Below are 19,022 nucleotides of genomic sequence, written 5' to 3'. Positions count from 1 at the left end.
TCTATGATTCTATGATTCTATGACAAATGCCTCAAAGATTAATTCACTCTGTATGTTCTTTTCAGAAAGATTGATGCATCTGGGAAGAGCTGTGTGTAGTTAACATCCTCCGGATACGAATTTACTACGTAAGCAGTAGAACTGGTCTACAGGTTTCACTTTCATTCCTGAAGCATGTGGCAACTGAAAGTGGGCTGCTATAGCTGTTAGAAAATAAACCACGGTCTACTTTGAGATTTCCCCAGGAAAAAATGAACTTCTGGGGTTGGCTTACCAGCCAAATATTGACTGTTGCTGTTTGATGAGCCACACTTATAAGTAAAGAACAAGCAGGGATAGATCCTACATCAAGTTCATGAATCAAAAGACCTCATGTTTTGGGAAAGGTGGGGTATTAAATTTGTAACTCAAACTCCCAGAATTTTTCATATGTTTTGGGGCATTTCAAAAGATGTTAAGAATTCTATGAGGAGGGAGAATCATATTAAAATATTAAGTATATTAATAAATTATTTGCTTTACTACTTACTGATAACTTTTTTATTTTATTTTATTTTGTTTTTACAGTGAGGTTAATGGTACTCTAAAAGATAAGCCACTCACATTTTCTGGGGTTCCCTGAATATTTTGATTTAAAAAATCATATAATCCTACACACATAATCTTTGCAAATACACCTAGGATCTAGACATCGACTTCTTCTCTCTCTTTCATCAGCATTATTAATTCATACTTATTTATAAAAATTCAGCAGAATATTTTGTTGCAACTGGGGAGGAAAGCAAACAGGAACCAACACAGGCTATCACAGCTAATTACTAATTACATAGCTAATTACTATTACGTCCCATAGCTAATTACTAAAGGTAAGTAATAAACACAAATACAAAACACTTCCTAGAAAGCCATTCAAATTCACAGGATCTTGAAAATTTTACACTTTATGTTATGCACGGACAGTAGTTCTGACATTCACAGTCATAACAACATAGTTGCAGCAAATTTCTACACACAGACAGAGTTTACAATTCTTCCTTCCCACGGGGAAAAAAAAAATCCAAAGCAAAACACAGGCCCTAGGGTCAGTCACCTGAAAAACTAAAGATTGTTAGGAGTTGCCAAATCTGGTAGCCTGATGGAGGTGAGGTTGCTGCAGCTCCCTGTTTTTAATCTGTGATTTAGAAGCAGTAGTGACGCTGAGTGTTCCCAAGAGGCACGCACACAGATGCAACACATACATGCAGCGAGCGATGCACAGATAGAAACACTCGGCACTGAAACACAAATGGCACAGACAGCCTCATCCTCCTCTGGCTGATCAGGATGAAGGGCAGTTTAGTTGGAAATACACACATGTATTCAACATGGATCCCTCTTGTAACTTGCCTTAGACACTTGGTCTACCCAGTAGCTGGCATCTGGATCCCCAGTCTCCCCACTTGCTGCACCTGGATGTACAAGTCTGAGGCCTGCAGCTCCCCTCCAGCTGCTGGTACAGATCCCCTTTTAATCCCAGACATACTCACACATGCCCACCCACCCCTGCACACTATGTATCCCCCAGTAAAGGGCCTTAGACACTAAATGTATCCAGTAACTGGCCCTGGACCCTCCAGCATTACCTTCCATGCCCACTGACACCCCTACCTATACATTACGGGCTCTCAGGAGCTGGCTTTGACACCCAGGCTATCCAGGAGCTGGCTCCTGGCTCCCTGGTCTCCCCTTGCCTCATACACAGAGACACACAGATGCAAACAGGCCTCTCAGTCAACCCACAGACCACACAGTTGCTCCCACAGTCAGTCGGGACTTCTGAGCCCCTACAACAGCTGACTCGTGAACCCTCTGGTCTCTCCAGTACCTGGCCCAGACTTTTGGCCACGTGGATACCTGGCATCCAAGCCGCTCACCCAACTTGCTGGCTACTCCAGCCTGATACTCAGTAGTGATCCCACACTGACATTCACACCCACGCAATACACACACACTCTGTACTCTCCAGTTCGCTGGCACTACAGACACACAGGACCCTCTGACCTGTGGTCCAGCTCCAGTCACCGGCACTTAAACCTCCTAATGCATGCATACAGAGAATCCCTTTACTCAGAGAAAAGTTAGAAGTGGAGCATAAGAAGATACAGGACAGACTGTGCTGACTAAGCACAGGGCATGACTAGATAATAGTACTGAGCAAGAGCCTGTTTATACACGACTGGCACCTTTTATTCCCTTATCCCTGTATTTTTGCTTGCTTTTTCCTCCCTAATCCATCTCGGTTCCTCCCTTTCCCTGACTGTGGTTCTTCCTCTAAACATTCCAGAACAGATCTAGTACAATACCATAATGCTCTTCCCTGCATCCCGTAATGTGTCCCATATCCCTGTAGGCAGAAGCTGCCTCAGTCTGAAGGGTGATCAGGACAGCATCTCCTGTTCACTCCTCACGATGGGTTTCAGCCATAGCCCAGGGACAGCCTTGGGACAAGCCCAGGCTCAAGTCTCTAATTAGGGCGGGGGGGTTACTCTCCCAGTGCCACACCTCTGCCCTCCTCTTTGGGTGTGTAGAGATGAGCCTTTTGTCAAGTAAGCTAACAAAGAGGTTACGCTGAGAACACAGCTTTTTTTACTTCAAAGTTTGTAATTTGGTGCTGGCCTACTATTACATTTTAGATGTAAGAATTCTAAAATCCTATAAACTATTCTAAACTAAGCTCCTAAAAATCCATAATTTTAAAGTCTTTAGATAGTAAGTTGTTTAAAACCAAGTTTAGGCAGCACTAAGCTAGAAGCAGAAGACTCCTTAGGATGAGTATTCACACTAGAGCTATGAACAGCTTGATGTCTGCATCTGATAGCTCCAAGAAGCTTTACTGATAGCCATAAGAGATCCTTAGGCTTCACAAACATTACATTCAGTCATGAATGTTGGGACCTTTCTCTGTCTTTTCTCCTGTTTTGGCCCTTCTACCTCTTTCTTGTAAAGGAAGTTTGTGCATGTCACGGTAAATTCAGAAAACTTCCAGATAAAATACAACTAAGATGGAATTGAACAATTCAAGTCTTAGGAAAAATAGGTCACAGAAATGCTTGCAAATTCAGAAGAGTGATGTTTTTCGAAAATGAGTGTCTTAAACCCCAGAAATTCAAAGTGAAATTTCATAGTGAAACACACTATTCTTCAAGACTTTCCCATCATTTCCAGTATTCTACTTCTTCCCATTATATCATGCCAAATTAAATTAACTGCTATTCTGGAATTATAAAAAGACAACTTATCAAATCAAAAAGCCTTCTCCATTTTTTTTCACAGTTTCATTGTCTACTTACCTCATAAGGTATTTATTCTTTTGCCATTTTAATAGACTAAGATATCAGAAACATTTTCATATTTTATACTCACATTAAAAACAGTTTAAATTCATAAAGTGTTATTAAATCCCTGTCAAAGCCTAAGGGTTGGGGAGTGAAAATACACTCCCATCTGCTTTCTTTAAAACATACAAACAGTGATATAACAATACTATTTTCTTTTATGACACAGACCTGATATTGCGAACATTCATTATGATTCTTCGCTGACTGAATAGCAGCTCCAGGTTACAAGTTCCACACCATTATCAAAATAAAGAGCATAGGCCATTGCCTCAGAGTGACAAAACAGAAGTGGAAATGTAGACCGACGTTGTATTTCTAAGTAAAACAAGGGCAGAGAGAGCCTGAGCACTGTACCACTGATTTTCCATACCTCTTAGTTGTTAACATATACCTCAGAGTGGTTTTAGCCTGTGCCAGCTAGTACTCTGCCAGACTGTACTCACACACAGCTGGGTAAGGTGTGTGCCCGCAGTTGTTCCCAAAACACAGTATGTATGAACAGGCCTGCATCAGGTTTGCCTCCCAGCACTTCACACAGTCCTCCAACATGATCCTGTCAGGCTTTGCACTCTTAGGCCTTTCTAACATGAGTTCACAAATTTATAGAATAATTTAGGTTGAGAGAGACCTCTGGGGGTCATCGAGTCCAGTCTCCTACTCAAAGGAGGCCTAACCTCAAAGCCAGCTGAGATGGCACAGATACACTTCTCTTGGTAATGAAGCAAGCGTATGCTTCCAAGTTCCACAGAAACTAACGTACACAAGCAAAGACACCTAAGTGTAAAAACATAAGACACTTAAATGTAAAAACATTACAATGAAAACTATTTACACTATACTTACTTCACTTCAGCACATTTTAAAAATCATTATTCTTCCCTACAGTTAAGTGTAGGGATCACTGTATTTCATTCTTTCCCCTCAGTATTAAAGCTTTGATATAGACAGGGAAACATAGTTACAAAACTCAGATGAAAAAAGTACGTTCTTAAATTATATTTCCTCATTATTAAGGACTATAAATGCACACTAAAAATATACCATCATATTAATATTTAAGATAATGCTCTTCAGAAAATCCAAAATGAGTAACAACCCCCATCCACAAAAGAGATTTCTTCTCTCTTTAAAGAAACCAATTTGGATTCATTATACATAACTTACACTTTGTGCAAAAAAGGAGAAGGCATAGAGTTTAAGCATAAATATTTCAGCTCATTCTGCTTCTTGAATCATAGAATAAAGTTTCAGTGAAATGGCAATACTGTAATTTTATAAATACAAGAATGATACTAATTTATTATGGTATATGTGTTGAAGCACACATTAAATAATCTTCCCAAGCCTATCCTTCAGGCAAAATAAAGCATTTAAAATCATAATGTATTAGGCACACTCGAGTCACTTCCTAAACAGAGGCTTGAAAAGATGAAACTATTCCAGTTTGGCTGAATGGCTCACATCATGGCGTGATGCAGAATTAATTCTGTACACAGTAGGCTCATTTCAGTACTCAGCAAAACATAGCAACTCCCAAATTTCATAGTGTTAAAGCAAGAAGTAGAATATAATAGGAATTAAAAATAAAATCCCGCCTACCTGCATTTTGTACATTGGATTTCATCTACCAGACTTAGTTAACTACAACATACTAGCCAAATCACACTGACAGAAACATAAAATACCCACCTGTTTTAGGGTCAACAGAGAAATATGGCTGTCCCTGAAGAATACTGTACACTACTCTGGCGCTGTTTCCATATGTAGGGTCATCTGCATCTGTGGCTGTCACCTGTAGAACAGATGTACCTGTATATACAGGAAAATAAAAGTTAATTGATCATAAATATAATTTTCTGACAAATATAAATATTTTAGATGCACTTTTGAAACCTCTACAGTCCTCACATTCTACAAATGAGAGATTAATAACATTTTCTCCATATGTTATTATCCTATCATATTTTTAAGGAAAACTATTTATACTTATTTGAAAAAATCTTTTTCTCTTTCTCTCTATGTATGTATATGTAACTTAATTACATATATATAAACATAAATATCAACTACATAGCATGCATATTTATGCATGTTGACACATACAGACCACAAACTTGGATATTGCTTAGACTTCTGGACAACTCATACTTATGGACTTCAGGATTATCTTCATCCACCATACTAATTAATGTTGAAGTGCATATTTAAAATAATTCGCATAAACGCCCCCAAATCAATAAAAGATTATAAAGGAATCGAAAAATCTAGCTATCGGAAGGCATCAAAGATCTGAAAATGAAACAAATACTAGAACATTGTTGGAATTCCAATGATGGATCCAAATTAGAAAGATAAGGAGTTCAAAAGACAAATATTTGTATGCTGTTAATACCATTAGAAAAAATAAAATCACAGTTTCTAGCATGTCACTAAGTGGGTTAACTTATGAGTAACACTTTGTAGAAAATAAAATGCATAAGTACTGCACAGATAGAATAGAGACAAGTGATTTTAATTTTACTGTATTTTTCAAAACTTCACATAAGAAATCAGTAAATGAAAAATTGGCAAATTAATAAAGGTTCAGTCTTCATCCCACTTGTTTATCCTTCTACAGACACCGCTTTCTACAGACTCCTTCGGCCCACCATTAAAATACAGGAATAACAGTAACAGAACAGGCTACGCTCATGTAATTCTGCATCTGAAAGTGGCTTCTCAGTTAAATTAACCACGAAGGCATCAACTCCACTCTGGGGTGTTCAATTTCACATCCTAGTTGTGAGGACAAGTATGCTTTTGAATCGAATCCCTTAATCTCCCTCACTTGTCATACTTTGATTTGCCTCATGGAACAGTTTCAGAGCATTCTAACTAGATTCCTTCACATGAAACTAAACCAGAAGATGTGCTTTAGCAGCACATCTGATTTACTCTGACTGCTAATGGGCATTTAGTCTCAGAGACCAGACAAGAGCTAGTCTGAAATAAGACTTCCCAAAAACATATGCTGTGGACATCAGATCCCCAGTTCCAACTGTTTAACTTCATAGATCAGTTTCCATTGCACAGAACTGTTTGTTAATGTGCACGCCCTCAGTGTACCCTGGGAATAGAAATACCTAAAATCATGGAGTCTCACTTCGAGTACAGCAAAGCAAACATGCAAATCTCTGCAGATTTGGATTCTTCACTGTTTGAGAAACCATTCATTTGTGCAACACTAACTTGGACACCAAAACTTGCTTTTTGTATCTCTACTGGAGATTTAGTAAAAGGTACAGTAAACGTGTCTGCATACTTAAATATAGTGTCTTCTTATCTCTGAATAGCCCAAATGCATACAGTCTCATAGATAAATACATTCACACAGCAGATATAAGGATACCTTGATGAATTTGAAGTTGAATACTGTAATAAAATCAAGCTGGAGCTAGTAGTCAGTTCATAGTTATTCAGAAGTTAACAGTAAAACTGACTAAATTACTGTATTTGGGTTTATGTGGCAAGGTAAATAAATATGGATTAAAGTTAGTGTAACTTTCTTAAAATGTTCTAGGAATCTATTCAGTCATATTTATTTGCTATCTCAACTTAGAATAAGAGTTCCTGCAAACATCAGGTCACTTCAAAGAACAGAAAATGCATTTTTTCCCCTATTCTATAGCTTATCTAAATACTGTAATGACATATTTTTGTAGCCCAGTTTGGCAATAATTTCTAACTTGAGGTGGAAAAGCTGTGACCTTTTTGTCTTCTAGTTAAGCTTGTTGTATTCAAGGGTGAAGGCCTGTCTACACTAATTTGTTGTTCTACCTTTATTCACGGCTTCATTATTTTATGTTGGAATCTTGTGGAATCATTAAAGATTAATAGGTTACTGTTAGACAATTATTTTATTTTTTTTAATTGCATACAAAAACCAATACCCATCCAATAGGTATAGTCAATCACCTACCAGAGTTTGCTACCCAGAATGCTGGGCAACTTCTGTACCTTTTTATCTATAGATTTTCCTGCTTCCAGGAAAAGTTACCAACAGTCATCTAACAGGTTGAGTTCCCATTTGCACTTCTTCCCAGAGTTCTGTTCATCCATTCCAAAACCTACCTATATTTTGGTTATTTTAGAAGAAGAAAATACCAGAAATACTGAGATTTCATGGTTCTCTCATTCTTCAGAGACTTTCTTCTCTCCTCTCCTTATTTTAAAAGGTAGGGGATAGAATCTGAATGCTTGTATTGCTCATTGATGTGGGACAAAGAAACAGGGCTAGTGAAAGGCGGTATCTCACATAAGCAGCTGACAGGTCATTTTAGCATGAATGGAATACTATTTGCCACAGTCATTTTCTAATACATCTATAACTCTCTCCTAAGAAACACCTGATAATAGTAATTATGGTATTTGGTATTGAATAGTATTGAATAGTGGCCAAGTGTTCTCTTTCCATCCAAAAGAACACTTAGAATCACAAGCTTTAACTCAACCCCCCACCCCACCTCTCAAACCCTCATTCAGTGCAATGTAGTTCATTAGATGCTTAACTTTTCCACTGTATTACACAAGCACATTCAGCATCTTATAAGATACACCCATACCGGCCTTTTGACTAACTCTTGCCTGATTTGCTCAGCACAGAGGAAAGGCAGCTTGTGAAACCTGTGGGTTAGAATGCCTTGCGAGAAAAAAGGTGAAGATGGCACCTTTACCTTCCAATTACTCCTTTCAAAGTTAGCATCATTCAGCTCATCAACGTGACAGAAAAATCATGATTCCAAATATATTTGTACCATTCAGATGCAGCATCAGTTTTTGCTGTTGAGCGATGTGTAATGAAGGATTTATATGGAAAAGTACACAGTACAGCTGCCTTGTTATTTTTAATGTTAACAATTCTGAAGAAAATAATCTAATACAAAAAATAAGGTTCTAATTTCCCTGGAGACCTCAGAACAGATATGAACATCGGACCCAGAGGCATACCTTCCACATACTTTCTTCACTAACCTACTGTGAAAGTACCTGTCAAGAAAAACTCAAAATTTTGCTATGAAAGCATTTTGACACTCCAGTTAGGCAATAAAAAAGTCTTTTTTCCCCAAAGTGGAGGCTTTGCTTATTCAGAATACAACTACAATTCCACATGATTTCCCGCTACAGTTTAGAGATTACATATTGGGAATTCTGTTTTCTTAGCTAATGCCTTATACAGAGCTGTAAAATATGTCTGTATGCTCTGAACACCACTCTGTAAGCTTTGCCTTTTTTCTGTTATGAAAAATAAGGATAATTTCATTTGGGAAATCAAATTGTAGTTTTATTTCAAAATCTCTTCTTTTGTTTTTCTCTTTTTTTAAATATGTTTAGAATGGAAATTTTCTAAAGTTATATATCAAAGAAAAGCTGAAGGGAAATACTTCAATCTGTCTCTCTGAAGACAAATGTTTAATGTTTAATGAGGCAGTTCAATAAAACATGTCTGTTGAGAATGCAAATCTGTATGCATGACTTCCCATATTTTGCTGCACTCTTAAAATCTCAAACGGATCAATACTGAACAAAAAGTAGAAGAAGTGAAAAAAAGGTGAAGTTTAATGAACACAGGGATTTCCTGCCTAGCTAAACCGATTCTTAATACTGCCTTAAAACACTAACAGTTCAACACAACATGTTTCAGTTTCATTCTACATTAGAAAATAGTGATTCCACCAGCAAATCAACACTTCTAGTCCAGTGACTGTATTACTGATCCAAGTCCTCACTGTGGAAAATCTCAATATTTTTTCGTCAGCTATCTTCATTAGAAGATAAAAATCAAACAACACAGGAAGATAAATAGGCACTTCTCATACAAATCATATTTATGAACACCATGAATATTGTTTTCCAAATTATCTGAAATTATGACTATCTCACATTATAAAACCCTGGGAAGAAGTTCAGAAAAGTCCAGTGTGTCTATTAATTTCCTAAGTAGAATTTATTGGGAATACTCTTCTTATGCATGACCTCAACACTAGAAAATTTAATATGCAATATTGCACTCATTTTGAAGCTATCTGAAAATGGAAGATATGGAAGGCTTTTACTGATTGAAAAATGTTTTTATTTCCTTTTGCATTCAGATAATGATGACTCTTTCATAAACCTTAAAGCAGAGTATAGCTATAGCTCTCAATGAGACTGAGGTTTTTACACTGCAGAAGAAATAGTTTCAGACAAAAAACCTTGGTTCCTGAGCCAGCTTTTAGGAAAAAGATTCAATGAAGGCAAGGAATACGTGTTTTCTTTCAGCTCTTTCAGCATAGTACATAAAGCGTAAATAATATGTTCACTTTGTGCCACAGTGAACACTGTGATCTAATATTTGGCAAATAATTTAACAAAACTTACCTGTACTTTCTTGTCAGTGACCTAAAAAAAGAAAAGCCATAAAGGTCCTACACCTTTTGCAAGTAGATCAAGAAAGGTTCAACTTCTGGGAAAAATACCAGCTGACTTCTTAAGGAGACAGACAAGAACCTGCTGCTGAAACTAAACAGCATAACAGAGATCAAAAATACCACCTGCCACTCAGCATGAGAGCTGTTACAGAAAGACAGTAACATTGAAAGTTCTTTAAATGACCACGTAAAAAAGTGGAAGAAATTTTTAAAGTAGTGAAGCATCCTTAGGAATTCACAAAATACTAACAAGAAGTTCAGTTATGTATAGACTCCACAGCTAAATGTCAAAACCTGTGCTAATTACAGAACTAATAAAAATGGCATAGGGATCCCCATTATTTGACAGAATGAATGTATCCTGTGGAAGGAATAATAGAATTAGTCTTCCTGAGACTGCAGACAATAAAATGCTTTCAGTATGCAACAAACACAAACAAATCAATAAGGGAAAAAGAAAGTAATGATCATAAATTTGCAATGAAAATATAATGTATGCCTATAGCAGATTGCCTGTATGGCAGGATATGAAAATTCAGTTTTATTCACACAACAGGAAAGCTTTATAGAATAGATATTTTAATTATTTACCTGAGGTTCAAACAGTAAAGTATTTCATTTATAAAACATATGCATTAATGCTTTATTTCATCACTAAAACTTCCTTGGTTTACCATAATCCACTCTGTTTTATAACCCAAAATACCATCCCAGACTAACTATTCAAATTGTTCTTTGGAAAACAGTGACTTGTATAATGTAGTTGTACAGTAATACCAAGATTCAGACTACTGCAGAATTATGACTAACATCTATGTAAGAATACTACATTTTGAGAGCATGAAAAAAAAGAGAACTTTTATAAATAGAATGAACAAATAAAAAATAATTATATTAGCTACTTTTGACTTTGAGGATAACATTGATTTCCTTTCCACTGTCTTTCCTCCCATGCAGAAAATAAAAGGCTTCCACAGGGGAAAAAAAAAATCAATTAATTAAAATGGTCTCCATTAAAGACAAAGGAAACTGAAGAAAGAGGAAGACAGAGTTATGCATTTTTGGAGACAGTCGATAAAGGAAATTAATTTCACATCAAGACAGTCTGTGGTGTGACGAGAGACAACTGAGATAAGAGCTTAGATGTTACTGAAATGAATTGCAACCCTACCAGTAAAGCCTTGTGCCACAGTGAATTATCGAAGACAACTGAAGAGGTTTCATACAGGCCCACAATATTCTTACTGGGAGCTCTATCCCCTCACTGTAGTACTTCTCACAAAGGTGCATTGCTTAAATAGTCCTGGTGTTACAACATTACTCACAGAAATACTGCCCTTCTGTACTTCCATAAATTTCTCGTGGGAATGATATTTGCAATAGTATGCTTAGATGATTAAAATAGGGAATTCTACATTAAAAACATGTCCTGTTATACACACTAGCATCACTGTGTAGATCGAATGGAGATCTACATGTTTGTAGCTCTGAGAAGTAACATGAGATCAAGGAAGTCAGTTTTTGAGAGGAAGCTATGGTTTAAGAGAACAATAAACAATTTGCAAATTATTTTAAGGAATGAAAATATATTTGATCTATAATCTGAAAATCTTTATTAGCTAGATATTGAACAAACAAGAATGGCTAATAAAGATTTTAAGGAATGAAAATATATTTGATCTCTAATCTGAAAATCTTTATTAGCTAGATATTGAACAAACAAGAATGGCTAATAAAGATTGTTCTTCTGGTAGAGACGCGGAAGAGGCAATTAGAAATAATAATGTTAATAAATAATGATTAAAAAATGTGGGAGGAGGGGGAAATAGAAATTAGAAGCAAAGATGAGGTAGCAATTCCCAGTTAGAGGGAAACAGACTGTGGAAACATGAAAATTCATAAAAGGGAAGTTGAAGGGTAATATGGGAACAATGACCTATGAAAGAAGAGAGAAGGAAATAAAAAGAGACCAAAGAAAGATGTTTCTCCCTTCATGTATTCTTGTTGCAAGGGGGACCACAGGAAAAAAAGGCTTAGAGTTCTCCACAGCTGGGAAGAGACATCTGAAATAGCACACTGTGGGAGGACTTGGAAGAGAGGAGAGGACTGGAAAGGGAGAAAGGTACTACAAGTACCTACAAAGAACAAAGTATTAGAACAAGACAATTATGATGCAGACAGGTAGATTATTTTTCAGAACATCACGTATGGAGGACATTTGGAGAAGAAAATCAAGGAACTATTGCTATGTTTCAGTGTAGTAGCAGTGGCAGTGAGAGAAAGAATGAAAAGGCAGTAATGAAGTCAGGGGAAAAGAAAGAGAATGGGGGAAATTTTTTATATCCTTTTAAAACGTGATATTTGGTAAGCTTAAGAGTCCATTTAATGCAATCTGATTTTGCATGGTAGATAGGAAAAAATACTTATTCTCTACTTTACCACCACTTAGGTCAATGAAGAAGCCACTGGTGTAACAATCAGCCTCTGCTTCCAAACTGTCACAGTTCTGAACTCCATGGTTCAGGAATAAGATTTAATATATTTCGGTCTTTCCAGGACTGGTATGCTTACTACTTTTGTTTGCAAATCACTACTACTATGTTTGCAAATATTTCATATGCCACACTTCATTTGTATATGCAAGAAAAGAATTGTAAATGTGTTTGGAATGCGCTATTTTTACTATGCATATCTGTAATGGAAGCTGTGGGCTTGGCCACAGTTTCTCCACATGAAATATTTCTTTGCATTAGACTGTGAAACTGTATGCGGTTCAAACAGCATGCAGACTTCCACAAACAGATTAAACCTCCCTCATTACACAACCACATATGTCTGAACTCAGCATAATAATGTCAGGTGGTACCATAGATGATGAACCAAATGCAGATTCCCAGCTTAAAATTAATTTCACCTATCTACACTAGGAAAGTTGCACAAAGTACCCTCCCATGCAAAATAATTAGAGTAACAAAATATCGTATCTGACTTTCAAGTATGAAACAAAACACTTTTGTTATTTTCTGATCTATTCATATGAGTTATAATTACCATTCAAAGTGATCAAATGATGACAAACCATTAAGATTCAATGACAATATTCATTTGTTCTTATATGTATGATCAACATTGTTATGAGAGTTGAGTAACTACATGTATTTTAATATTTTTCCCTTTTAATTTTTAAAATCCTACTCTGCAGAAGTTAAAGTCTATCACCTGCTTATTAGACAAACAGGAAGGAGAGAAAAATTATGTACTTTTCACTTGGGAAAGTTAGACATATCTTGGACTTGAAGGTTGTTTCTTAGATGGGGTGTGTAGGGGGGAAAGGGAAAAGTGTGTGTTCATGAGGTAACTATCTGTACCGCCCATTCAGTAATAAAAGACAGCAAACATTTCACAAAGACCAGTCATGACAGTTAAGCTTTCTTAAAAAAATATCTAGCATAAAAGTCTTATTTCCATCTGCCTATCCTAGACTTGATGTTGTGATATTAGAGGAAAGTTATAAATTAATTTCAACACCAGAGAAAAAATAAAGAAAACCGATTGCATAATGTAGAACCTCAAAGAATAAGAATATTTGAACTACACTTCTAACAGGGAAAACCGAAGATCAGTACTTTTTTGAACTTCAGTTGACTTTATAAGAAACTTAATAAAGGTAAATAAACATATGATACCATGGTCTAAAATAATCTAGAAAACTACCGTTCCTTTGTATTTGTTTACTTCTGTGAATTGTATAGACTACTCATGTAGACACAAAAGTGCCATAAAGTATGTAGTTGGATGAGGGTATATGAATACATCTTGTTTCTAGAGTGCAAAGTACCATTTACCCAGGAATGTCTGTTAAAGCATTCAAGAATAAGAGTGACTCTCCTCTACAGCCAGTGTGTGGTTGTGTGTGTGTACTGTTTTCTTAATATGAATGTTCCAAGTAACATACAAGGTTGCATCTGATGTCTTCTTATCATCTCTTCTCAACTGTAATATCTTTTACATACAATCAACAATACAATAATGTGTCATAATTTTGTCAAACAGTATGTAGCATTTTCACTTGTTAAAAGATTGTTGAATAGAACAATTTGTTTTCCTTACCCATTTCAGACATCTCTGGCACAGTAACAATGTATGGTCCATCTGTAAATTTTGGTGCATTGTCGTTGATATCCTGCACTTTGATAATAAATTCAGATTCAGGCTCGAGTGGCTTATTTGTCCGTCTATCAATAGCTTGGGCATGAAGCACATAGTGTGTCTTCTGCTCTCGATCTAGGCTTTTGGTTGAATGGATGTCTCCAGTCGTGTCATCAATAATAAATATAGTCCCCGCCCCTTCTCCAGTAAGAATGTATTTGACTGATCCATCACCTTTGTCAGAATTGGAGTGCAGCTGTAGAATATATACACATAAAATCATATAAAATGACACATTAAATTTCATAAAAAGTTATTGCACATAAGATATAAAAACTGTAATATTACTGTTAGCACCATTCTACTTAGTTTTTAACCTTCCCACCTCTTGCCATAATTCCTCATGTGCTATTTGTGGCAATTCAATAATTTTGTTCAGGGTCATTTCCACCCAGCATAGTTCATTTTTTAAGCTTGGGATTTCTTGGGTTCTACGTGCATTCTAGAAAACTCCCCTAAGTCAACAATATTCTAGTAACTAGGGTGTTTTTTATTTTATTTTGGTTTGGTTTTAGTCCTTCTAGTAGTTATCTTAGAGCACTTATTGCTGGAAACTCTGCTTTAAGAACTAAGCCTGAAGCAGTCACATTGAGGTTTGCTTCAATGATTGTAGTTCAGTCCCGCAAGGACAGCATCATTTACTGCAAAAGGAAACTGCATAGTGTGGCAGTGACAAATGTCTGTCCAGGATTGCCCTATCCCTCAACAAAACACAGACATTTTCTCTGTTTTTTGTTTGTTTGTTTTTAATTAGAAAGTCACCTAATTTGCTTGTATTTCAATTATTTATAATGAAGTAATGAACTCTGACTGATTCTTCCAGCATTTTCATTGTTCCTAACACACATTTATAGCATTTGTGCTATAAAATACATGTTAAATATATTATACCCCTCCTTGAGTAGAATAAAGCTTACATTTATTGGGGGTGGGGGTGGGGGTGGGAATGAAAAGTTACTAATTACCCTGATATATTAAGAGATAACATGAAACAGCTACCCATTAAGACTCTGTGCTTCTAACTTGACTTTAAAGAACTGCCCCTGTTTAGATTAAAAATGAACATGTGTTCTCTGAGAAGGAGGGGTGATTTTTTGATAGATTGAGAGGCTTTGTGGGTTTTTTTTACTTAAAACGCCTTTGAGAACAGAACGTATTTATTGAGGTGCACAATGAGGACAAAGTGATAATGCAGAAATGAACAGCCTCAGGTATTCTGCATTTATATGGTGATGTTAAATCAGAAAGGAAACTTTCTAATTTTAAGAACTCATTCTTATTCTTATCCCACTGCCCTGACTACCTCTCAATACCTGCAGTGTGGCATTACTAAGTTTCTGTACAGAATCTGAACAAAGCAGAAGCAGAATGCCAGATATTGTTTTTAATTAATGGAACACAAGGTGTCAGTTTCCAGCCTCCTTTCCATTCACAGTTCAGAAATCATTTAGGGTTGGATAGAGAAAAAAAAAGGCTTTTGAAGGTACAAATAATCTTTTTTCTGACTTAAATCATAAGATACAGAGGTGCTGCTATTTTCTCACTCTCTCCTTGTACCTTTTTTGCCAGGTCTTTGTCTTGCCTTTGAAATTATCTAGCTTGCTATTTGTAAAACGAGTAAGCATATGGGGCTTGATGACATTTTTCATCTTGTGTATTAAATCTATGAAATGATGGTATCGCATATAATTTCTATCTTGCCCTATAGGGGGGGTTGGGAGCGGGAAGTGTAATAAAATTGTCAGCTCATAAAAACTTCAGTGTAACTTCAGTCAATGCACCATATACTTATCTGAGCCACAAGAAGACCTGACGGAATAACCAAAACAAAACTGGGTCACCACTATGGACCCATTTTTTTAAATTTTGAAAATGAAAGAAAAAAAGAAGCAAAGAAAAGGGTCTGTTTGTTTGGCTTTGCCTTTATAGGACACCTTTCCTTTAGAGTAGTGATGGGCAAAATTCCGGTTACATGTCGTCTTATCCTCAGAATAATACTGTATTCTATTAACAAAGGAATAATTCACTCAATGTAAAATGCCAGGGATCCAAACTTCCTACAAAGTCAAAATGTTCTCTGAAGTGATTTATTCCTAAAACCAAGAATAGTAGGTATTCTGGTATTCTAACCCTGGTTAGCTGCATTCTAAGTTTTCAGAAACAATCAGAATTGTTTTCTCTTGTTGCAGGTTTCTTTTTTGGTAAGATGATTCCTAAGTGTTAGTGTTTGCAAAAGTTAACATTTGCCTCAAAAAAATTGTCTCTAATTTATGGGAAAAAAGCCCCAAGAAACCCAGGAGAAAATTTGTATGCCCAGGAAAATGACAAATTTGCTGAGTTTATGAAGCTATAAGGAACTCGAGTTAAAACTATCCCAAACTGAAAAAGATCAGAAGAATCTCCATCCTCATTCTCTCCTTTTAACTCTGCATGCATATATGTAAAGGCATATTCAGGTATACCATATAGAGATCCCAGCAAAAATCACTGTATTCATAACTGGAATTATGAAATTATGAACCAATTAAGAAATTGGTTACATAGGTAAGAAATCAACAGAATAAGGAACTGCTGTAGAATTTTAAAAGTAAGCTTTCTTCAAAAAACCCAAATATCAACATAGACATGGTATTCCAATACCATACTGCAGAAAAACACATTCAGAAATACACTGTGATAGCACAAAATGCATGGAACATTTGGAAAAATTAATAACTTCAGATATTTTTTGTTGTGAAGAAACAACTATTTGTACTTGTCATCAGTGAAGAAAATCCAGGTACATTTTGAATCAAAGGGCTTTTACATCTAACAACTAATAAAAGTTAAGAAACACAAAAGATTCTCAGCTGATTGCACAGCCAACCAATTATATGTAATTCCTGCTAAACATGATGTTACCCAACAAACTTCAGTTGAAAAATACAAGTAGGAATGTCATTAGAAGAAAATTATCTGGGTATTAATAAACACTGAAAGCCTTCAACTTGCAGCTGGATCTTCTACACTGCAGTTGTAAGGCAACAACTGAAAACAAGAGAAAGCTAAGAGAAGTTCCTGCTTCCCTACTTCCTGATATTTCTTATATTGTTTGAAATATAACGCCTTTTAATTTCTAATGCTGAATTTTAAATTCACATAGGAGGATTTTGCATAGCACTTCTGCATAACAGAAGGGCCTTTCCTTTGTCAGTTGGTTTATATTTCAGTTTTTTCTGTAAAGTAAAGATTAAACAACTGTTTGTCTTCTTTAATACTTCCATCTCAGTACAAATTGGCCCAAGTAGAAAAATATCAAGGCTTCTCTCAAACGCTTATTTGCAATATGTGTTGTGCTGAAGAGAGCCCCTGGGAATCCCTGCTTAAGACAATGCCTACCAGATTAATGAGAGATTCATGTACCTGAGCATGGCACACTTCTTTCTTTTCCCTGTGTACTATGAAATCATCTCCACAACAGGTGGTTTATTCCACAAAAGCATTTCTAATTAGAATAAATGTGATTCACCACTTAGGTTACAAATACATGGTTTGGAAGACTGTATTTCCGCAGCTATGTATATAATGATTTATAAAAGACAGCAAGGGAGCAAAATCTAGCCGGACAATAGTGGACTCTCTCTCTCCACTTGGGACTGCTGTAACTATTTCTCTTTCAAATTAATTTGACAGAGAGGGGGATGCCGCTAAGCAATGCAGACTCAAGCCAACCCATGTTCTGTTCACCAGTTCAGACCTAACTTGTGTGACTTGGGGAAGTCATCTCAACCCAGATCCCTAGAAAGGGTGTGGACATTTCATTTCAATGAGATGCCACCATCTCTGCCAATGACTACTGCAAGAACATATATACACTAGAGGATAAGACACTCACACGTTGTAGTAACGTGAATAAATAGCTTAGATAAACACAAAATGTGGTATTATTTTTTCCCCTGCTGTGACAGTCAGAGACAGAAAGTTGGAACATTGCAGGAGTCTCTTAATTTAAAAAGAAATACAAACACATCACAAACCGAAACATGATTACTCATAATGTTGAGGTGAGTAACGAGCATTAAAAAGAAATAGAAGGGAAATATGCCAAACATTGGAACACAGCTCTCTGATTTCTGTATCAGAGGTTTTAACTATGACTATGAAAACATTACTGAAAATATCTTTCAGTAGGTCTTAGTTTCTATGATAGTCCACCTCATCTAATAATTATATATTGATCTGTGATATTAACTTTTTAACTGTTACTTAAAGAAACTTTTTTTTTTCCTTCTTAAATTGTTTCAGCTTGCTTCCCTAAGTAATCTCACCTTAGACTCCAAACCCTATTTTAAAAACGACTTTGCAGACCAACAGTTTGCCTAGTTAACCGCTAGAGACTAACACAGCTTGCACTCGTCACTTAGCCCTCCCTAGCCCCCTGGGGCTGCCCCCACCCTGCCCATGGCTTTTCAGCCCCCCAGGGCTGTCAGTCCCTGCCCTGGCGACCCCGCAGCAGGGCCGGTCTCCAGCCTTCTACAGCCCTGCCCTGCCTGGCCATGGGCCCCGCCGAGCCAGGCCCATCCACAGGCCCACATCCCGCCCGGCCTCGGCCTGGCCCTGTCCCCAGGGAGGTGCCTGACACCCAGGGCTGGCGCTGCCCCAGTGGCCCCTGGCTGCCCTTCCCCTGGCTGGCCCTGCCATGACCCACCTGGGGGACCCCCCAGTGCCCTAGCCCCAGGGAGCTACCTCACTCTGCTGCTCCCTGACAGCAAGGTCTCCAATCCCCCAACTTGCAGCCAATGCAGGTTTCTGAATTCCTTGTGGACAGGCGGTTTCTATCCTAAGCGATGGGCTGGCTTCTGAAAACATTACTTATCACTGCTGCTTTGGTTATTCTCCTAAGAGGAGCATATCTATTAAATATTCTGAATTTGTCTACAACCAGAAACCACCAGAAAGTATTTAATTTTCTCCCCTTGTTGGGCATCATTCCTGTCTTTATTTCTCTGTA

General features: G+C 36.9%; 1 protein-coding gene across 1 annotated transcript; it reads right to left on the bottom strand.

Moving 5' to 3' along the window:
* Positions 1 to 5,066: 5,066 nt before the first annotated feature.
* On the bottom strand, positions 5,067 to 14,228 carry LOC104076825 (cadherin-18-like; the record flags this gene model as incomplete). The annotated part of the gene is made up of 2 exons (XM_009577829.1): positions 5,067 to 5,186; positions 13,934 to 14,228. Coding segments are annotated over 2 exons (415 nt in total), but the record flags the coding sequence as incomplete, so codon positions are not given.
* Positions 14,229 to 19,022: the final 4,794 nt, after the last annotated feature.

This window comes from Fulmarus glacialis, unplaced genomic scaffold, assembly GCF_000690835.1.
Source record: "Fulmarus glacialis isolate BGI_N327 unplaced genomic scaffold, ASM69083v1 scaffold8025, whole genome shotgun sequence".
Taxonomy (NCBI): Eukaryota; Metazoa; Chordata; class Aves; order Procellariiformes; family Procellariidae; genus Fulmarus; species Fulmarus glacialis.
Note: the sequence above shows the minus strand (reverse complement) of the source record. Positions and strands in the feature narration are given on the sequence as shown.